Source organism: Saimiri boliviensis, chromosome 4 (genome assembly GCF_048565385.1).
Source record: "Saimiri boliviensis isolate mSaiBol1 chromosome 4, mSaiBol1.pri, whole genome shotgun sequence".
Classification (NCBI taxonomy): domain Eukaryota; kingdom Metazoa; phylum Chordata; class Mammalia; order Primates; family Cebidae; genus Saimiri; species Saimiri boliviensis.
In genome coordinates, this window is record NC_133452.1 from 81231861 (window position 1) to 81255673 (window position 23813).

Genomic DNA, 23813 nt, shown 5'->3' on the forward strand with positions numbered 1-23813 from the left:
CAACTAAATTTTACTCCCTTTTGGCTACTGACTTGCAGTAAAGAACACAAAGCCCTGCTGAACTGGGGAGGTTAGCTTTGAGCAGGACCCTTCATTGCTTTCCTGGATTCACTGTCTCATACTAGCTTTATGGTACATAAAATTTAAAGTCTTGCCCCAGCAAAAGTAAAAATCACTACACATTATAAACAATAGTAACTTAAGGAAATAGTAAAAAATGCAAATCTTACATTTAAGAATGCCAGTGGTGTGTTGTTTATTATTTTCCTCACTGTGCATTTTAAATTTTAAACATACATAACCTTTAGAATTAACCTAATGATATACCTACAATCATCAATGCCTTCTCCTCCTTTTCCACAGTCTCTGTTAAATAAACGAATTCCAGTAACAATCATGGTGAGTTCTTTCAGTTGGCGTTCTTTGTCCTTCTTAGAAAGAGTTAGAAATGTCCCAAGCTCAGACTGAGGAAAAACACTCTGGAGAGCAGCTAAAATAAACCAGAAAAAAAGGGAAAACGAAGTGACAGAATAAAGATATCAGAAGTTAAATAACAAGTTTTCTTTGTTTCAGCAGAACGTCAAGGGTGTGAGTTGCTTATGTAATTCTTCAGATTTCTGACACCTGATTATACAATACATAACAAAATTGATCACACATCAAAGCTGGACTACTGAGAGTTATGTCATTGCCTCATGTCCATTTTTAATAATTGAACAGCCATCAGTAACTTTTTGGCAATAGGCATGAAAACAACCTTTCTAATTAAAGATTTGAGCCGAAAAATGGATACTTTAAAATAATTGTCAAAGAGAGCCATAGGAGAGTTAGCCATTTTTTCTATTCCTCATTTTAAAGTATGAAAGTGGGCAAAATTTCCTAAGGATTAAACACTACCCCTTTCCATCATCCACTTAAAATGACAGACTCAATTTCTGTTATCAATATGAAATATCCCTTTCCAGTTTTTCCATTAACTCAATCAGTCTGGTACCCTCAATCCTACTATCAATATTTCTCTAATGAAGTGTAATAGGCCCCTACATATGTGCAGCTCTAAGAAATCAGCAATATTTCACTTTCTAGAGGTGCTACTTGAGTTTTAGGACTGATACACAGTGTAAAAGGAGACTGGGCACATTTTAACTCATTTGTGCTGATTTTTCTTTTTCAGATAAAAAGAGAACTTCAGTCTTTAACACTTCTAATTTAATGTATTTTATAAAATACAATGATCATATACTTTTACTTATGAAATGGGAATTGGTTATACTTTTTACCTGTTACCTCTCTGACAGTCTTGATGTCTGTAGGGGATCCAAGGCCAGAGCGGAGTAACACATAGCTGATAATCTTCCGGTAGAGGCTTTCCAATTCTTCTCTACTACATGCTCTGTTATCTGTAATTTCACTGGTAACAGAGCCTAATCTCAAGTCTAGGACTCGGTGATGTTCTTCAAGAAATTCCACTAAAATTGGCAAATAACAAAGTTCTATATATTTGATATTTAGAATTCTTCTCACATAAGAACTAGAAAAAAACTGGCTTGGATATGGCAATTCTACTTCATGAAAACAAGTAATTTCTTAAGACGTAATATGAAATAAAAAACAATGGCCAGCAAGTAACCTCAAGACAAAAATCCAGTAGAAAAGATTGATTACAGCTGGGTGTGGTGGCTCATGCCTGTAATCCCAGCTCTTTGAGAGGCTGAGGCGGGCAGATCACGAGGTCAGGGGTTTGAGACCAGCCTGACCAACATGGTGAAATCCCGTCTCTACTTAAAAATAAAAAAATTAGCCGGGTATGGTGGTGCACACCTGTAATCCCAGCTACTTGGGAGGCTGAGGCAGGACAATTGCTTGAACCCGGGAGGCAGAGGTTGCGGTGAGCTGACAATGCATCATTGCACTCCAGCCTGGGCAACAGAGCAAGACTCCGTCTCCAAAAAAAAAAGATTTATTACAGTGACTTAAATGGAATACTTGGTCAAAATACGTAAGACTTTAAATAGCCAAACTAACCAGTAAATATCAGAAAAGGCTAAAACCGCCCAATTAAACAGAAAGAAGATCATTTTTACAACATATATATCTTTAATACTATACGAAAAATATAAATATATACATACTATATATTTATGCTATATGTAAGCACATGTAGTATACTATACATAAGCTTATACAGTAACAGAAATACATATGTAGTGTATACATATATATATATATATATATTCCTTTCAGTTATGTGTATTTTTATTTCACTTCTAGTTAAATTTCCTCTGAAAAGCATTATTGATAATATAGTGCTGCATCAAGAGCTGTATCCCTCCTTATTTCTCCTGTGATATGCTGAGGTATAGTCTCAACGCTGGCAGGACACCATGTTCACTGAGTCATTGCAAGGATGTTTCTTTCAATGACTCAATAAGACAACCCATATTACTATTACAATGGCAATAATTAACATATCCACCATGCATAGTTTATATCTATATTCTTGCCACAAAAGCAACTGAGAACTTTTTGCAAATTTAAAAAAACATGTGTGTATATATATATGTATATAATTAAAAATATAGGCTGGACACGGTGGCTCATGCCTATAATCCCAGCACTTTGGGAGGCTGAGGTGGGTGGATCACAAGGTCACGAGATCAAGACCATCCTGGTCAACATGGTGAAACCCCGTCATTACTAAAATACAAAAATTAGCTGGGCATGGTGGCACGCGCTTGTAGTCCCAGCCACTCGGGAGGCTGAGGCAGGGGAACTGCTTGAACCCAGGAGGCGGAGGTTGCGGTGAGCCAAGACAGTGCCATTGCACTCCAGCCTGAGTAACAAGAGCGAAACTCTGTCTCAAAAAAAAAAAAAAAAAAAAATATATATATATATGTATGTATGTATATATATATGTATGTATATATATGTATGTATGTATATATATGTATGTATATATATGTATGTATGTATATATATGTATGTATGTATATATATATGTATGTATGTATATATATATAGGTTAAATTTTACCAATTCTAAAACTATTTTATTGCTTTAAAATTTCACTATTAAGCAAAAACACAAGATACATATTTTTACATAGGTAGCACAACTGAAACTAATACATAGAAAATCACTAAATTGTTAATAATGATAATAATGATTGTACTATATAGCAGAGAGAGAGGTATTCCATAGAGAAATATATTTGTTTTATATAGCAGGAACAGAGGCAGTCCATAGAGAATTATATTTCCCTTTTCCTTTTGTTTCCAAGTTGTCTTTGATGTATGCATTAAATTATTTACATAATGAGCCCGGCATGCTGGCTCACACTTGAAATCCCAGCACTTTGGGAGTCCAAGGTGGATACATTGCTTGAGGCCAGGAGTTTGAGACCAGGTTGGGTAACATGGCGAAACCCCGTCTCTACTAAGAATACAAAAATTAGCTGAGTATGGTGGCATAAGCCTATAGTCACAGCTACTCAGGAGGCTGAGGTGGGAGAATTGCTTAAACCCGTGAAGCAGAGGTTGCACTATGATCGCGCTACTGCACTACAGCCTGGGAGACAGAACAAGACTGTCTCAAAAGAAAAAAAATTTATATACTGAAAAGCTTTCTATGCTTAAATTTCCCATCACTCATTTCATTTTTGGATAGTTATATAATTTAGGTAATTATTATGAGATAATAATATAAACCAGGAACAAGAAAATCTACAAATTAAAGACTTTTACCTTCAGTGGGCTGGTTGTTTGAATTTCTATTATGCATTAGTGCCATAAAGGTTAAAAGACAAAAGACTTGGAAACAATAATTATGAGCATAATAATTTGAATTGACTTTTAACACTCACAAAGGCCAGTGATGTTTTTTTCACGTAGCATTTCTAAGATTGTTATATTCTTCAAAGTTGAAAAACATTTCAAAAGACTGCCAAAAATTAAATTGTTAAATTGATTAAACAATTAAATTCACTGTCAACCCTTCTTAGCTGAAATATAATATGAAATTGTTCTAAGTATAAAAATAGGTAGTATATGTTACCTCGATTTGTATAATTCATATCAAAGTAGACTTGCATCTTAATAGTGTCCAGGGATGGATTTTTAGTATCCAATAGCCGAGCCATACAAAGCTAGAAAAGAATAGCCCATTAATGCTTTTAGTTATAGTTTCTGAGACATTCAAGTATTTCCTAAAGTTACTTTTAAAAATAAAAGGAAAAGCAGTACTTTCTGATATTTATTCACCAATAACCCCTTCTATTATTTTTTTTTTCCTCCTAGAGGACTTCAGGCTTTATGGTTTATTTAACCAAAATTTTTTTTTGAGATGGAGTCTCGCTCTGTCGCCCAGGCTGGAATGCAGTGGCTTGCTTGGCTCACTGCAACTTCTGCCTCCAAGTTCAAGTGATTCTCCTGCCTTTGCCTCCCAAGTAACTGGGACTACAGACACATGCCACCACATCCGGCTAATTTTTTTTTTTTTTTTTTTTTTCAGTAGAGACAGGGTTTCACTCCTGACCTCATGATCTGCCCACCCAAAGTGCTGGGATTACAGGCATAAGCCACAGCGCCAGGCCAACTTTTTTTTATTTTTATAGATTTAGGGGGTACAAGTATCATTTTGTTACATGGATATATTGCGAGTAGTGGTGAAGCCTGGGCTTTTAGTGTAGCTAACACTTGAATAGTGTACATTGTATCTATTAAGTAATTGCTCACCCCTCACTCCTTCTCACCCTCCCAAGTCTCCCAAGTGGAACAATGTTTATCGTTCCACTCTCTATGTCCCTGCGTACATATTATTTAGCTTCCACTTATAGGTGAGAACATGTGGTATTTTACTTTCTGTTTCTGAGCTATTTCACTTAAGATAGTAGCCTCCAGTTCCATCCATTTTGCTGCAAAACATGATTTCATTGTTTTTTATGGCTCAATGGCTCAATAGAATTTCATTGTGTGTATGTATACATACATTTTCTTTATCCAATAATCTGTTGATGGACACTTAGGTTGAGTCCATATTTCTGCTACCAATAACATTTGTTAATAAGTCATTTTCCTTAAGTTAACCAATAATCACTATTCCCAGGTGGCTAGTAGTCCAGTTGAAGGCAAGAAACCTGATGTTTTGGTTAGTCTGAGCAGTCTAAATGTGGGTAAATATTTCACAAAGCTTATATTCCAGTCTAGAACTCTTCTAGAGTTCCTCATTACTATTTATTTGTGCCTTGAACAACACTCCCTTATTTTATTTTATAAAAAGCTGCCGTAGCCAGTGCAATGGCTAACACCTGTAATCCCAGCACTTCAGGAGGCTAAGGTGAGCAGATCACCTGAGGTCAGGAGTTTGAGACCATCCTGATCAACATGGTGAAACCCCGTCTCTACTAAAAATACAAAAATTAGCTGGGTGTGGTGGTGCGTGCCTGTAGTCCCAGCTACTTAGGAGGCTGAGGCAGGAGAATCACTTGAGAATCTGGGAGGCAGAGGTTGGAATGAGCCAAGATCACGCCACTGCACTCCAGCTTGGGGAACAGATCGAGACTTCACCTCAAAAAATAAAATAAATAAAAATAAAAAGTTGAAAGCTGCTGCAACTACCTGCCTCTCTTCACAAAATTTCTCTGGTTCTACCCTTGATATTTCTTCTCCTGGTCTGTTTTCTTTCATGAGCCCCCACATAGATGGCTCGTTCCCCTTCTCTGCCTTGCCTCTAGATGGAATGATCAACCTCAGTTTTTCTTTCCTTCTCTCATCTCTACTGGTCACCTCCCTCCCCCACTTCCTTCACTTCTCACCCTGTAGGCTGAATACACTGCAGCTGGCAGGCACCTGGCAACATTACTCTCAACCCTTCTCCGGAGCACGAGCCCTGCTTTCCTGGGAGGAGAGAGGGGAGAATACAAGACCGAGGATGGGGCACTGTGTCTTTGCACAAGGCTGTGCACCTGGATCCCTCCGTGTAGAGAAGTACTGTTCTAAAAAGCATGCTTAAAAAAAATTAGCTCATCCACGATTCTTAGTAGAGAAAAAAAAAAAAAAACTGTCACTTGAATTATATCATAGGTTGTTAGTTTATATGCCTGTCATATTAAAAGTATATTGACTTGATTCTTTCCAACTTAGTTGAGGCGGGGGTTGGAGGGAATGGAAAATTCTTCTTGGGTCATGACAAAGAGAAAAACTTATTTTCTGCCCCTCCTTGATTCTGTTGCATGGCTTTCCAATAAAATTTTTGACTGTCAAAATCACTTCCCCTATTGCTAAGAACAAGCTTTATATAATCTTTTCTCTGCATCCTCACCAATACCTGCTTTGTTTAGACTTGTTTGTTTGTTTTTTGTTTTTGAGATGGAGTCTCACTCTGTCGCCTAGGCTGGATGGCAGTGGCTGGATCTCGGCTCACTACAACTTTCACCTCTGGGGTTCAAGCAATTCTCCTGCCTCAGTTTCCTGAGTAGCTGGGATTACAGGCTCGCATCACCATGCCCAGGTAATTTTTTTATATTTTTAGTAAAGATGGGGTTTCACCATATTGGTCAGGCTAGTCTCAAACTCCTGACCTCGTGATCCACCCACCTTGGCCTCCCAAAGCACTGGGATTACAGGCATGAGCCACCATGCCTGGCTCCATGTTTTGGCTTTTTAACAGACATGCTAACTGGTGTATGATTGTATCTCATTGTCAGAATAGAAAATCAGAGAAAAAGCCACATACCTGAAGTCAAATGATCTTTGACAAAGTCAACAGAAACATACACTGGAGAAATAACACCCTATTTGAAAAATGGTGCCAGGAAAATTGCATTACCATTTGCAGAAGAATGAAACTGGAACCCATTGTCTCACCATATACAAATATTAACAACTGAAGATTGATTAAAAACTTAAATGTAGGCCGGGCGCAGTGGCTCAAGCCTGTAATCCCAGCACTTTGGGAGGCCGAGGCGGGTGGATCACGAGGTCAAGAGATCGAGACCATCCTGGTCAACATGGTGAAACCCCGTCTCTACTAAAAATACAAAAAATTAGCTGGGCATGGTGGCGCGTGCCTGTGATCCCAGCTACTCAGGAGGCTGAGGCAGGAGAATTGCCTGAACCCAGGAGGTGGAGGTTGTGGTGAGCCGAGATCGCGCCATTGCACTCCAGCCTGGATAACAAGAGTGAAACTTCGTCTCAAAAAAAAAAAAAAAAAAAAAAAAAACTTAAATGTAAGACCTGAAACTACAAAATACCAAAAAAAAACCTAGGGCTGGACACTGGCCTAGGCAAAGAATTCATGACTTAAAAGCAAATGCAATAGAAATAGACAAATTGGATTTAAATAAACTAAAAAGCTTCTACATATCAAAATGAATAATCAACAGAGTGAAAAGACAACCTGCAGAATGGGAGAAAATATGTGCAAACTATAAATCTGACAAAGGACTAACATCCAGGATCTACGAGGAACTCACACAACTCAGCAACAACAACTGACCCCATTAAAAAGTGGGCAAAAGACATGAATAGATATTTTTCAAAAGAAGACATACAAATGGCCAACAAGCATATTTAAAAAAATGATCAACATCACTCGGAATTAGAGAAATGCAAATTAATTTACTTCTATTTAACTTTACAGTATATAACAAACCATTTAATCTTTGCAATATAAGAGACTAATAACAAGGTGCCACGAATATACCATAGCAGATGCTGCTACCTCCCCAATTTCCCTGCCCGCCCTTCCTTCCTAACAGAGCCTCAATTTGAACTGGGGCAAGGATTTCTTCATCTAAGAAAGAAAAAAAAGTAAACATTCCTGGGTCACTTACAGTATCATTCTGGTCAATAAATGTAAGCAGATGGGAAGGATTCTGGGAAAACATTATTTTCTGGTTAGAAGGCAATAGACCCAATTGGCACACATATTTTGCCCTTTGCCTTTCCGGTATCTTTCTGCCTGGAGGTAGGGTAGCTATCTTCTGACCATCAGATGACCATACTGCAAGAATGGTGTGCCCCAGGAAGCCAGCAAGAGCGCCCTATGTCTCTCTAGACTTTGTGTTATGAGAAAAATGCCTGTCGTGTACTACTGTTTTGTGGGCGTTTGTTTCGTGCAGCTGAAGGCAATAATGACAACTGAGAATAAGTAATTGCAAATTTGAGAACCGTTTGGTAATCACCTTAACAAGATTCTGCACATCACTTTTCATGAGGGTTCTATCCATGTTAAAGCCATTACTTGGATCCAGGACAACAGCTTTCACCTGAGAGTAGGAAAGAGTCCATTAAGCAATTTTACTTCATATTATTATAAAATTAGTTTAATATGTTTCCATTTTTTAAACTACCTCTTGATCATACTGAGTTTGGTTTTCAACTATTTTTCTTGTTACTGAACTCATGAGCATCCTTGTTACAGGTTGAAGAAAGGAAGCAACAAACATCAAACTTTAATATGGTGCTAGAAAAGTTATATGGGGAAATAAGTTGAAAGCAGTTGATAGGTTTTCAATTGGGACACTATGGTATATTTTATTGTTTTTATAGTTTTGTTTGTTTTTTGAGACAGAGTCTCACTCTATCGCCCAGGCTGAAGTGCAGTGGATTAATCTAGGCTCACTGCAATCTCTGCCTCCCGAGTTCAAGTGATTCTCTTGCGTCAGCCTTCCAAGTAACTGGGACTACACGTGTGTGCCATCACATCTAGCTAATTTTTGTATTATTTTTTTTAGTAGAAACAGGGTTTCAACATATTAGACAGGCTGGTTCCAAATTCCTGACCTCATGATCCACCCACTTCGGCCTCCCAAAGTGCTGGGGTTACAAGTATGAGCCACCACGCCCGGTCTTTTTTTTTTTTTTTTTTTTTTTTTTGAGATGGAATCTCACACTGTCACTCGAGCTGGAATGCAACAGCACGATCTTGGCTCACTGCAACCTCCACCTCCTGGGTTCAAGCAACTCTCCTGTCTCAGCCTCCCAAGTAGCTAGGATAACAGGTGCCCACCACCACACCAGGCTAATTTTTTTGCATTTTTAGTAGAGACAGGGTTTCACTATGTTGGCCAGGCTGGTCTCGAACTCCTGAGGTCGTGATTCGCCTCCCTCGGCCTCCCAAAGTGGTGGGATTTACAGGCGTGAGCCACTGTGCCTGGCCATTTTGTTCTACTTTTATTCTGTATTGTTAATTAACCAAAAGCAAGAACAGAGAAACCACAGCAGACTAATTTTTAACAACAGCAAACAAAAATACATGTTGAAAAATTTCCTACACAGGAAAACATTACTGATGTTTCCAAAATTCATCAAGGTCTTCTCAATCAGTCTCTATAAAATCTAGAACTGACATGCTCTATAAACTTTTAAAAAATGTTTTCACTAACTTGCCCAATGCATCGCATTATGTTTCAATTGAAAAATATCTGTGAAAGCGTCACAGAACTTAGAAGGGAAAGTGGATACCACAACTTTAAAAAGCTCTTAATAAAGAAGTAATCACAAAAATATTTCTTCTTACCATAAAAGCAATCAGAGTTTCAGAAACCATCTCTCCATGGACTGCGCATTCTTGTCCTATTTCTCGTATAATACTCCTGATAACACTTTCGGCCTGAGTTGGAGGCATTCTGGCTAAATAACACAATAATTGTTTTTTTAAAACGTGGTTTTATGCAAATTTGTTATTTTTTTCCTCTTTAGATATCTCCACTCTCATATTTGTAAAGAGTCATAATATCATCTATTAGCTTATTAGTATTTTTATTAGCATCTAGGCCAGGCGTCCCCAAACTACGGCCCGTGGGCCGCATGCAGCCCCCTGAGGCCATTTATCCGGCCCCGCCGCACTTCAGGAAGGGCTCCTCTTTCATTGGTGGTCAGTGAGAGGAGCACAGTATGTAGCGGCCCTCCAACGGTCTGAGGGACAGTGAACTGGCCCCCTGTGTAAAAAGTTTGGAGATCAGGCGTCCTGTTTCTCATTAGTTTATTTTTAAAAATGAAGGGCTTTATTGATGACAGACAACGATTGGGATTCCAAATAATTGAAATATTTGATGCTTACCATTTTCAATTTTTAAATGATAGTCACTGAACACATATTTCTATCATGATAGTCTTAAATTTTTTTTTTAAAGACTAAGCAGTATTTGTGGGGGAGGGAGGTAGAAATAATGAGAAACCCAAACCCTGCAGCAGAGTACAGCTTCAAAGAGTAAATGCTTATTCCACCGCATTCACTAAATGACCCTTCGTAACTGTACTAGAATCTTGGAAAACAGTTCTTGCTCGGATCATTGAAATAATCTTTTCTGCACATCTAAAATGGAATTCAGACTCTTGATAAACATAAAAGCAGAAACCAAAACGTAAGAGTTACGCTTCATGGAAAAAAATGAACTCCTGATTATTAATTCCATTTACTATAAGGAAAAAGTGATTTTGATCGAGTTTTCTGATTTTCCTGAATATTAGTAACTAAGCACAACGGAATTTGGCATGTAGCCTATAACAAAGGCAATACCACGTAGATAAAGCCAGCTCCTCAGCATTATGAGCTTTTCCGATGGATGGGTTGGGAAGCATTAGGCATTTTGTCCAGAGAAACCAGATCGCCTGGATTCCATCGTGACCCGACCATTGTCTAGCTGTGAGACCTTGGGCACTTGCTTCACTTCTTTCCAGAGTTGTGAGAACGAAATGAGTCCTATGTATTTAGTGGTTACAACAGTGCGTGGCATAAGGGAAGCGGTTAAATCAGAACCAGTACGCCAGGATCTCAGACCGCGCATGCGCGACTGCCTGTCTGTGGGAGAGGCCTTCCAGCTCCGGCTCTGATTGCGCGTGCGCGCCGCTGCCCGTCGCTAGGGACGCGGCTCAGCACTTTCCCGACGCCCACCCTCTAATTACTAAATCTCCGGAGGTCGGACTTCTGGGGCAGCCAATGAAGGGTAACAGAGGCGGGAGGCCTCAGGTACCCGCGCAGTGGCTGGAAGGCCAGACTACGGCCCTGGGCGCCTCCTGCAGGACTGGACCGAGGCCCACACCCAAAGGCTGCGCAGCCTGAAGGGTCGAGACTGAACTCTCAGTCTCGACGAGGGAAGATGGGTCCTCCCTACGTCCGAGCTCCGCCCGCCGCCCCACGCTCGCCGCCTGGCCGGGTACGCCTCGGGGTCACGGGCGCGGACTCCCGCGTAGGCTGACCTGGACCGGAATCGACCGCAAGAGCCGTGTCCGTACGCTTCTCTCCTGGGGTCCTACCGCGGCTGTTGGGGCAGTCCGGCGCTCGCCGCAAACGCCGCGTAACCATGGAGATGGAACGCTCTGGACCAGAGGGGGCGGGGCCATGTGGGCGCGAGGCCATGTGGGCGGGCGGGGTACTACTTTGAGGGTCTTCTTTCCCCCGAAAGATGATCTAGAAAAACATTAAAAACAAAGGAATTTCAGGCACAGAAATCTTAACCTCAGTGGTTAAGCTTGTGAAACAAAAGTTCTGGTAAAGATATTAACTTGTTAGCGTGGGAACAATGGGGCGGCTTTGAAAACGGGGGGTGGGGCGGGGGAAAGAGGGAGGAGCCAGCTGGAGAGGCTGGGAAAACGGAAGGGCTGTATCCTGGACTAATAAAGTTCTTGTAAAAGTATCTAGTTTTAAAAAACGAAAGTAAAAAGTATCGAGGTTTTAGTTCATGTCCTGTTCTTCAAAGGAAGTCTGTAACGGAATGCTCCAAGATGCCGGAAGAGAAAACTGCTCATTCAAGAAGCACATGATAGAGACATAATTGGTTTCCGAGTTAAAATAATGAGGTTTTGTCCCTTAACGATAATGTCTTTAGGCCCACCTTCAGACGTGAAAGTGTGAAACAGGATTAAATACGCAGTAGAAGCAGAGCATCAAACCACAAGGTTTACTTTTAAACAGTATTTTTTCTCAAACTGCAAACAAATATGCAGAATATACTTTGCTTAAGGAAATTTCCAGGTAACTAGGAAATGAATTAACACAAAAACTCAAGAATAGACATCATAATATAATACAATTTTATTTCCCCCTTCTAGAAAATGTTCCTGGAAAGTGGATGAAGCTTGTGTAAAAATAGATGTTCAGAGTAACAAGATTTATAATAGCACCACCTTGGAAATCTAAGCACCATATTTAAGGACTGTTGATAAAATATCAGGAGATATTTAAAATTATGTTAACAAAAATCTCGTGTTTGTCTTATATTTTTTAAAAGCCAAATGCAAAATTTATCTATAATATGACTTTATATTGACATTCATATAATGCACAAAAAGTATAAGTCAATTTATCAAAATCACAGCAAGCAATTGGATTTAAGGATGGAGTTATAGGTAAATTATTTTTATTTACATTTTTCTGTTTTTTCTAGATTTTTCCATAGTGAGTATATATTGTCTTATGATCTATAAAACAACATTTTAAAATACTGGGGAGATGGGACTGGCTATTTGTAGAGAATGAGCCCAATGTAGATATATAAATATACTGTAAGTATACAAGGTAAAGCAACCAAAGGAAGGTGCGATAGCAAAATTTTAACAGTGGTTATATCTTGGTAATGGCTTATGGCTGGTTTGTCTTCTTTATACTTTAAGATAGCATATATTATAAATTATAATATTAAATATTTTTTAAGATGGTAAGAATAATACCATCATTAAATACAGTTTTAAACTAATGGGCAAATCCTGGAACAAATACTTCCTAGGTATGTTTGTTTGATACTGTTAATTCTTACTTAATGTCCATTTCTTCTTTTTCTTTTTTTTTTTTTTTTGAGACAGAGTTTTGCTCCTGTTGCCCAGGCTGGAGTGCAATGGCACTATCTTGGCTCACTGTAACCTCCACCTCCCAGGTTCAAGCAATTCTCCTGCCTCAGCCTCCTGAGTAGCTGGGATTACAGGCGTGTGCCACCATGCCCGGCTAATTTTTTGTATTTTTAGTAGAGACGGGATTTCACTGTGATGGCCAGGCTGGTCTCGAACTGCTGACCTTAGGCCATCCTCCCGCCTCGCCTCCCAAATTGCTGGGATTACAGGTGTGAGCCACTGCGTCCAGCCTCTTCTCTTTTTATTACTAATTTAACCCTGTGTTGGGAATGACTGTTCTCTTTTTTAAAATCTCTCAACGTCTTTCTCAGCAAGAGTGGCCTGTGACATGGTCTGGCCAATGAGATGTAAGTACAATCACTGGATGAGGTGTCAGGGAAAGCGCTTCCATTATATGTCTCTTGTCTTTCCTTTTCCTTCTACTTGAAATAAGAATATGCTGGCTGAAGCTCCAGCAGCCTTGTTGTGAACATAAGCATGAGGGTCACATCTTAAGGATGGTGAAACAAAAATGAAAAAGGAACTTGAGTTCCTGTAATGTCACGGAACAGGCCTATCAGCTCTTGACTGGCTATCTCCAGACTCCCCATGAGAGAAGATAAACCCTTATTTTATTTTATTTTTCACTTTGTTGTAAACCCCTATTTTATTAAGCCACTGTTGTTTGGGTTTTCTGCTACATTCAGCCAAACTGAATTCCTGACTGCTACAATGGGTATGACTTTGGAAGTATTATTTAGCGTTTTGTGCTACATTGAATTACTCTCCCTAATCCTTCATGCCTCTCTGCGTCCAGGTCTTTGCCATGGACTTTGGTGGGGTATACTTCCCCACTCCTTCCTTGACTTTGAGTTTAACTATGTGACTTGCTTTGGCCAATGGGTTGTGGTGAAGTAATGATGTGCTGCCAAATCAGACCCAAGGCCTTAAGAGACCCCATGTTTTTGCTTTCTCTCTTATGCCTGTGTCATTGCCATGAGAAGTACATACCCTAGCAAGCTCTTTGGTCCCAGGAGAATGACATGGACATGGTACAGAATTGCCTGAACCGATCTTTCAGTAAGATGCAGAGATGCCCAACTGGGGCCCAGCCTAGATCAGCCAAACTCCAGTCAACCTGTAGATGTGTGATAATGAATGAGTATTGTTTTAAACCACTGAGTTTTGGAGTGGCTTATTATTGAGTGTAATTGTGGAAAGAGTTCATTTATAAACCTTTCAGTGATCTAAATTTCTCATTTATAAAACAGAGAAATGGTATCTCACAGAGCTGTGAGAGTCAAATGAGATAGTCCTCAGGAAACATGTAGCACAGCATCTGACATACATAAAAGGATTAGTACATTTTAGATACTATTTTATGATCTTTATCATGGTTACTATTGACAGCATCAACTATGACAATATATTTTATACTCCCATGGTTTATTGGACTTCTAGTCTTTGTAGAACTAATTGTTCTTCGTTTTAACATGGCAGCAATGGCATTTAGTTAAAAATCATGGAGGAACCAGGGTGCATCCAGAAAATGATAAGAACAATTTTGTTAGAATAAGATAGAATTGGATATATTTACCTTGAAAAAAGAAGGCATGAGAACTCTTCTCAGTTTTGTTAAAAGAGAAACCAAGCTTTATGTTATTTTAGAACACCAGATTAGAGATCTACATATAATAGTCTTAACATAAAATAGAATTGTGATGGAAGTCATCCTGGAAGACGTGAACCCAATTTTATCAGCTGCTTTTTATCTAAAAGCTAAAGGATTGCCTTTAAGAATATTGTAGAATTCCTTATGATTAAGTGGCTTTAATGTGTCACAAACTGTTCAACTTTTAAAGAGAGAGTTATATATTTTTCATTTTCCTAAGGCTTTAAGAAGTTTTAAGCTCAAATGAGTTGAGCTTCTTAGCATGTTTAATAATTATTTTATTGAATACTGGACATTGTGAATTTCATCCTTGTTGAATATCTGAAGTTTGTTGTCCCCCTTTAGGAAGGGTTGCACTTTTTTTTTCAGCCAGTTATTTGTGGATGAATTTGATTCATTTGAGGACTGTTTTTAAGCTTTATTAGGGTAGGTCTAGAGTGGTCTTCATTCCAGGAATAATTTCGCCCTACTACTAATTAATAACTGCTCAGAGGTCTTCACTGAATTCCTTGGTTTTCACTGAGAACTCTTCCCTCTGGCTGATCAGTGCTCAAATGTCTTCTCATCCTCTGTGAGCTATAGGAATTATTTAGCTTAAACTTCCTGGTCATTCTATGCTTGACTGTCTGGACTGTCAATCCATATATGAACAGTCAAGTATTTAGCAAAGTCTTCGATTTGTGAGTTTTAAATTTTTATTTATTTGTATAGCTTCATCCTTTCCAAAACTCTGCCCTTCAATTTCCACATCTGTGAACTCTGATCTCTGTCTCCTCGATAAGGTCCCTAGACACTGGGTTTACCTTTCTATGCTCAAGGTCTGGAAACTACCTCCAGGCAGAAATTTGGGGGCAGTTATAGCTAACAGTTGTTTTATGTATTTTGCCTAGTTTTCTAGTTGTTTGTGGCAGGAAGTTAAGTCCAGTCCTTGTTATTCCATCATGGTCAGAAGTAAAACCTTGGGTAACCTTGGAGAGAGGCTAATAGGAAATAATCATCTAGGAGGGTAGAAGAGTGGGCTTACTAGAAAATTTCAGCAACTTTCAGTAATTACTAAGAAGTAATAAATGTGCATCGGAGTGTCAGGATCATGAATTTAAAGTGAAAGCATTTTGGCATGTTAAGTGATTTTCTTTGGAAATTATTCAGCAGCTCAGGAGCAAGCATGATCTTGAAGAATAAATGGTTGGCTTGGCCAGGAACATGTGTATTGCCAGACTACCATTATCATGCTAGACCATGCATTTAAACCAATGTAGAGCAACAAAAGCAATTCAGCAGGTTTTTGTTTGTTTGTTTGTTTGTTTGGAGACAGAGTCTTGGTTTGTCACCCAGGCTAGAGTGCAGTGACGAGATCTCAGCTCACTGAAGCCTCTGCCCCCCAGGTTCAAGCGATTCTAGGAGAATCTACTGCCTTTCGAGTAGCAGGGACTACAGGCACCCGCCTCCATGTCTGGCTAATTTTTGTATTTTTAGTAGAGACAGGGTTTCACCATGTTGGCCAGGCTGATCTTGAATTCCTAACCTCAAGTGAATTGCCTGCATCGGGCTCCCAAAGTGCTGGGATTACAGGCATGAGCCACTGGCCCAGCCAGCAGTTCTTTAGATGTTGCAAAGACCTAAGCTAATTTTTTCAATTACTAACAAAGTTATATAATTAACATTTGAAAGAGTACTTTGGAGCTTATAAAGGTGTTTCACAGATAGATAACTCATTTGTTCCTTAAAACAGCCTCATAAGAGAGTGAACATTATTACTTCATTTTACACATATAGAAGTCAATATTCAGAGAGCAAGTGACCAGCCTAAGACTGTAAAGCTACTAAGTTATGGAGCCATCTTAAGTCTTATTGCTCTAATAAGTATTCAAAATGAGGGGTACTCTTTTAAGCTTCTGAGAAAAGTTCTAGACTTTTTCCCCAAAAATGCATAAAGCCCCTAATTTTATATATAATTTTAGAGAATTCACAGATTCCCTGAAGTTCATACAAGTGGCAGTGGACTCTTGGTTTAAAATTTCTAATTTTTTCAGCACTGTAAGACAGGGTAGGAAAAAAAATTCAGTTTTTAACTTGTACCTAGATGGTAGTTATACAGGTGTTCACTTTATAATATGTTTTCATCTGTGTATATATATATATAACATTGACTTTTCTGTATATGTTTTGGAATAAAAAGTAAAGGCACAATAATATAGAATGTCTCTACTTTTAGTTGTGCTTTGTGGGTGTTAAGCATTGAAATAGAGATGTAGTTCTAAAAAAATTCCTCAGAAGTTAAAACAATATATTGTGTTATTCACTTTGTTTTCATTGTCCTTCTCCATTATAATCCATATGCTTCACAACAGCTCTTCTTTAAAACACACACACACACACACACACACACACACACACACACACAATTTATATATTATATGTAGTGCATTGATTTTGAAACTGTGAAAGTCAGAGTCCTGGAATTGGCTGACAATCTCCTTTTTCAGTTTATCTTTCCTTCTCCACAAAAAGGCTTGATAATGGAGAGGGAAGCTGAGTGTTCAGGTCAATGATGAGAAAGAAATTAAGGAACTTACAAGACAATGTAAGTCACTCTTCTTTCCGTTTCTCTTAGGATAAGCAGGAGCTGTTTCCATGTACTTTCCCACATCCTTTTAGTCAGGAGGATCACAAGATTATTTCTTCACCATCTTCTTCATGGAGATTCCTTTTCAGAGGTTACTTACATGGGCACAGATATAAAAAGGCAGAAAAAAAAGCAGATAGTTTAGTTTCCTGATATACAGTATAGCTTCCTGAGTTCAAGGGTCCTCTCTGACTCTTAAAAATCTACTTTTCTTTGTAATTATCAAGAATATTTTTTCTTCTCTTTTTTAAGAGACAGAATCTTTTGCTCTGCTGCCCAGGCTGGAGTGCAATGGTGTGATCATACCTCACTGCAGCCTTGAACTCCTGGGCTCAAGGGATCCCTCTGCCTCACCCTCCTGGGTATCTGGGACTGTATGTATATGCCACAACACCTGGTGAATTTTTAAGTTTTTTGTAGAGACAAAGTCTTGCTATGTTGCTCAGGCTGATCTCCGATTCATGGGTTCAATGATGCTCCCACCTTGGCCTCCCAAAATGCTGGGGATTATAGGCATGAGCAGTAGCACCTGGCCAAGAATATTTAAAGGTAAGATGAATGAGGAATGAAAGCATTAATTCTTCATTTTCCATCTCTTTCTCCATCACATGAGTCAGTAGAGAAACAAGGGACCTTCGCATCAGATTTTCACAAACTAAATCAGGGGCATAATTGAGGCATTTAAGGAAGATAAACAAACATAGGACTCTTTTGCATATTACAAAGGAAATTAAAACTATCAGAGCACAAAAATGAAAAAAAAATCAGTTAATTCTATTATAATCATCAAGCTTCTATAAAAAGTAGGGCAATAATGGTTCTTTTTTCTTAGAATTATAAACAAGGTACAACTTCATACACATACCACATGGTCCTAATTAGGAAAACAGAATTGAAAGCATCAAAATCTTTGCTACTGTAGCATCTGTGGCAGTGATCCTCAACTCTAGAGAGTGAAGGACAGCGTATCAGCAATGCATTGGCAGCCCAGCATGATCAACTCTGACGTGTGCTACTTATCTATTTAGTATATGTGGAAAATGTCACTGTGTACCTTTTCTTTTTTTTTTTTTTTTTTTTTTTTTTTTAATTTAATATCATTATATTTGATTAAATATATAGTTACAGACCCCATTAGGGGTATTACATTAAAATTCCTGCATAGGTCCCATTTTACTTTTCTTTTTTTTTTTTTTTTTATTGCATTTTAGGTTTTGGGGTACATGTGATGAACATGCAAGATTGTTGCATAGGTACACACATGGCAGTGTGCTTTGCTGCCTTCCATCCCCTCACCTGTATCTGTCATTTCTCCCCATGCTATCTCTTCCCACCTCCCCACCCCCCCGCCCCTCCCCCATTCCCCCCAACAGACCCCAGTGTGTAGTGCTCCCCTCCCTGTGTCCATGTGTTCTCATTGTTCAACACCCGCCTATGAGCGAGAATATACGGTGTTTGATTTTCTGCTCTTGTGTCAGTTTGCTGAGAATGATGGTTTCCAGGTTCATCCATGTCCCTATAAAGGACGTGAACTCATCGTTTTTGATGGCTGCATAATATTCCATGGTGTATATGTACCACATTTTCCCTATCCAGTCTATCATCGTTGGGCATTTGGGTTGGTTCCAGGTCTTTGCTATTGTAAACAGTGCTGCAATGAACATTCGTGTGCACGTGTCCTTGTAGTAGAATGATTTATAATCCTTTGGATATATACCCAGTAATGGGATTGCTGGGTCAAATGGGATTTCTATTTTTAGGTCCTTGAGGAATCGCCACACTGTCTTCCACAATGGTTGAATTAATTTACATTCCCACCAACAGTGTAGAAGTGTTCCTATTTCTCCACATCCTCTCCAGCATCTGTTGTTTCCCGATTTTTTAATGATCGCCATTCTAACTGGTGTGAGATGGTATCTCAATGTGGTTTTGATTTGCATTTCTCTGATGACCAGTGATGATGAGCATTTTTTCATATGTTTGTTGGCCTCCCGTATGTCTTCTTTTGTAAAGTATCTGTTCATATCCTTTGCCCATTTTTGAATGGGCTTGTTTGTTTTTTTCTTGTATATCTGCTTTAGTTCTTTGTAAATTCTGGATATCAGCCCCTTGTCAGATGGGTAGACTGCAAAAATTTTTTCCCATTCTGTTGGTTGCCGATTCACTCTACTGAACTTATCTTTGCCTGCCTCGATCTTACCTAGACTGCAAACTCAGCTAAGTCTTACATCCGGCATGGGGACTCTGCATATCTTCAGCCTGTTGCAGCCTTTCCTGCTTGGACCTTTGACCCTTTGCTTCACTCCAGAGGCACACTCCTGTGGGAACTTCCTCATACATATGCTGCTTCAATTCATGGTGATAGATAGCAAAAGCCAGCGCTTACCATATGTTAGCACTGCTGTACCACCTTCCTTTTACTAACTCATTTAATTCTCATATTAACTCTATGAGGTGATTACTATTATAATCCCCATTTTTTAAAAGAAGAAACTGGCCTAGAGAAATTTTTTTTTAATTGTTCAAATTCCTTAAGGTTATTAAGCAGTAGTGTCAAGATTTAAACCCAGCATCTGCATTTCCAACTTATTTGTAAGCACTTGGTGGACAAGATCTATGTTCTAAAATTCTTTTGAAGGTCCCACATCGCCTAGCTAGTGCTAAGATCTTAGGGACTGAGATGATAGTTTTACTACAGTTTACTAATTTTCCAGGAAATCAGAAGACCTAAAAAAGAAGGTAGATTCCCCTCCATTAAATCAGGCTGATTAAAAAAACAAGTTTGGCAAGATACTACAGCAATAATAGGGAACTTGTATTAACCGTGTACTATAAGCCTGGCAGTATGCTAAGCATTTTTATGTATTATTTAATTCTTACAATAAGCCTTTTCAGAGAAGTACTGTTACATATATCTTATAGATGAGAATGTTAAAGCACAGAGGGGTGAAGTGACTTGTCTAAGGTCACACAGATTCTAGTCTACGTTTAACCTCCATGCTGTCATCTTGCACCTACTGTGTAAGAATGCTTATTTACAAGGGGATTTAGAAATTGCAGCGAATAGACCATGAGGAAGATGACCTTCTCCCATAGAACGGTGGCTCCTAATTTTGTAGGATTGGTACAGGAGGGCGAACGTTCACAGAAGGATTGCATATTCCCAACTATTGACGTCTCTTTCCCTTGGAGATCTCGAGTTACTGCTGCCATCACTGAACTGACCTCATGGGGGCACTGCTCCCAAACCCACAGCAACCCTGAGGCAAGGCTGGAACATTTAAAACAGGATTTATTGAAATCCAGGGTAATAGGACAAGTGCGCAACGTAGAGCACCACAATCTGGTTACAAGATGTGGCTGGCTCTCCAAGGCTTGAACAAAATAGATATTATTGATCTTTCTTCCTCCAGTGGCTCCATTCTTATGTTTATGACAGAAGAGCAATCTCCTGGCACCTTTCCTCTTCAAAGCCAAGCCCCTAGAGAGCTGGGTGCAGGAGGAGGTGGAAGTTTCCAATGGTGTGAGAATTTCTATTTCCTTTATCAAGGACTGGCACTTCTACATATGATGGACATTGTAGATGGCCACTCTCTTCGAGAGATGCCTCCCGCTTCAGCTCCTAGCTCCAGGAACAAGACCTATTCTTACGCCTTGCTCCTTGTTATGGTCTGAATGTTTGTGTCTTCCCAAAATGCATATGTTGAAACCTAATCCCCAAGGTGATGGTCTTAGGAAGTAGGGTCTTTGGTAGATGATTAGGTCAGGACGGCTGAGTCTTCATGAATGGGATTGGTGCCCTTATAAAAGAGACCTCAGGCTGGGCACAGTGGCTCACACGTGTAATTCCAGTACTTTGGGAAGCCAAGGCAGGAGGATCACTTGAGGTCAGGAGTTCAAGATCAGCCTGGCTAACATGGTGAAACCCCATCTCTACTAAAAATACAAAAATTAGCTGGGCATGGTGGTGGGTGCCTGTAGTCCCAGCTACTCATGAGGCTGAGGCAGGAGAATCACTTGAACCTGGGGGGAATGGAGGTTGCAGTGAGCCAAGATCATGCCACTACACTCCAGCCTGGGTGACAGAGTGAGACTCCATCTTACAATAAATAAATAAGTAAGTAAATAAATAAAGCCCCAGAGAGCTGCCTTGCCCCTTCTACCACATGAAGACACAGTAAGAAGATGCCATCTATGAATCAGAAAGCGGGCCCTCATCAGATACCAAATCTGCTGATGTCTCGATCTTAAACTTCTCCAGAACTGTGAGAAATAAATTTATGCTCTTTATAAGCGTCTCAGTTTATGTTATTTTATTATAGCAGCTGAAACAGATTAAGACATACCTCAACTGGACACCATAATGTCTAACTAGCCTATATAACATATTTACATGTTTAGTAATAGGTACAAGTAATAGCTGGCCACAAACCAACTCCTTTGGTCAGGGTATCAAGAGATGAAAGGAATCCTTGCACCCAAATGTCAAAGAGTTCAAGAGAAGCCAAGAAGGTAAAGAGGCTTTTGCTAGGAGCACATCTTGACAATGCCATATGCACGTGCACGTGAGCCTGTGAGTGTGGACGAGAAAGGTGGTACATGCATTTTTGCCTTTTGGGGTGCTAGTGGCTAGGAGATCACCGAGAAGACTGCATGTGGGGACAAAGTGGAGGACAGTGCCTTCAGGATCACTTCTGCTCGTGCTGCCTCCAAACCTCTTTGCCCACTGGTGCCAAGAGCCTGACTACCTTGCGGAGACCCAGACTCATGCTTGTAAAAGCTCAAAAGGCTATTCATCAATTTCTATTAAGTGCTTGATTGTTGTTTTTATTTTTATTTTTAAAAATAAATGATTTCTTTATCAGGCAACAATGCTTTACCAAGAAATTTCTTTTCTGGAGCTTGCCTTTGGTATCAGCTTGGTCTTTGCCCTCTACTGAATCCTCAGCTCAGCTAGCCTTAAAATGTAAAGATTCTTACATGCTCCAGCAATTTCTTCTGATACGGCACACACCAAAAGTATAAGGCATTGTAGGGCCAGTGGTCATTGGTGAGAAGAGATATAACAGTTTATTCCACTTGAAAAATATTTCCTTCCTCATCACTTAGCTGTACCAATCATAAACACAGATATCAGTGATATCTCCAGATAGAGCAATTTTCTGTAAACCACCCCTGCCTACTTTTGTATGGCTTGCAAGCTAAGGATGATTTTTTAAAATTATTACATAGTTTTTAAAAATTGAAAGAACAATAATATTTTATGATATGTGAAGGTTATGTGAAATCCAAATTTCAGAGTCTGTAATGAAGTTTTATTGGAACACAGTCATGCTTATTCATGTATGCATCATCTAAGGCTGGCTTTGCTCTATAATGGCAGAATTGGGTAGTTTTCACAAAGACTGCATGGCCCACAAAGCCTAAAATACTTCCCATCTGGTCCTTTACAGGAAAAATTTGCCCACCCCAACACAGTGTAACAGATTCTCTTATGTTGAGGCATACGCTATGTCTTCATCCTTTTCTCAAATCATCTCAGTGGTCTCATTTTACAGATGTAGAAATGAGAACTTCAAAAGGGGTATAAATAGTCTGAATGATACAGAGCCTGAACTGAAGCCCTTGGCCAGATTACTTTAGCTCACTAAGCGTTAGCTACATCACTTATCAAAAAAATATAGTGTTGACCTCATACAGTTGTGGTAGAGATGAAAGGAAATACGGCTGTAAGGGGTTTAGTGCCGTGTATGGCACACCATAAGTGCTTATTAAACACAGCTATTTTTGTTAGCCAATAATATTATAGCTATTAAAACTCAGATCTTCTGTTTCAGCCCAGTACCCTTTTCACTACATTAAATAGCGTACCTCTTTCCCACCTTGAAGAAGAAAAAAAAAAAAAAAAACAGGAACAGGTTATATAATCATTGATTTTAAAATATTATTAGTGTTTTATCAAGACTAAAGGTAGTTTTCACTCACTCCCCAGACATCTGATCTACTCAGATCCTCAAGTTTCTACCAAGATGACATCAAAATGGTCCTTTGGGAGATAGATATCCCTTGCTCAGGAAAGCCCTATAGCCATTTTATCTCTTCTGCTCTGTAAAATGAAGATAACAATGTTCATCCTATGTAACTGGAAGCTCAAATAAGATGACAGATATCAAGGCACTTTAAAAGTGAAATGTCCTTGCAAGAAAATTATATATGTAGAAAGCCTTTTGCAAAAGTAGATAATTTCTAAGATCATTATTCATTCATACGCTGTTGAGAGTCTTATCACCATGTGAATCATGGCCTAAATAAAACCTTTAGGTTCTCTTTACTCTACAAATCCTTGCTTTGTAGAGGAGCAAGCAGTATTCAGCTCAAAATGGTAGAGAATATGCCAGTGATGGAATAAGGGAGAAAGCTGTCACAGAGGGAAGTGAACCAATGAGAAGCGTTGGGAAGCTTCCTGCCAGCTGTGCATTGCCCACCCGTGTCTCTCTCCTATGAGCCCTCTCTGCGGCCCTCCAGCTGCCTTCCTCTCTTGCCCATTTCCCTTTTTGCTCTTGTCTTTCCTATTTTCTTCTTCCATCCTCCTGCCCTCACTGCGTCCTTCTTTTCCTCCCTCACTTTGACCTGAAGGATGTTACAGGTTGAGAATCCCTAATCCAAAAGCCAAAGCAGTGGCTCACGG

General features: G+C 39.3%; 1 protein-coding gene across 2 annotated transcripts in view; it reads right to left on the reverse strand.

Moving 5' to 3' along the window:
- CFAP206 (cilia and flagella associated protein 206) overlaps window positions 1–23813 on the reverse strand; it is a 93047-nt gene that overhangs the window by 52499 nt on the left and 16735 nt on the right. Inside the window, exons 3-9 of one of the 2 annotated variants that reach the window (XM_003922946.4) lie at window positions 17076–17220; window positions 11202–11412; window positions 9520–9632; window positions 8183–8266; window positions 4054–4144; window positions 1281–1469; window positions 332–490 (exon numbers count right to left, since the gene is read on the reverse strand). In XM_003922946.4, coding sequence (XP_003922995.4) covers window positions 332–490; window positions 1281–1469; window positions 4054–4144; window positions 8183–8266; window positions 9520–9632; window positions 11202–11412; window positions 17076–17135 — 907 coding nt within the window. In that variant the 5' untranslated portion in view covers window positions 17136–17220. Of the gene's footprint in view, window positions 1–331; window positions 491–1280; window positions 1470–4053; window positions 4145–8182; window positions 8267–9519; window positions 9633–11201; window positions 11413–17075; window positions 17221–23813 lie in introns of those variants that run through there. The other variant, XM_010333809.3, reaches the window with a different exon arrangement.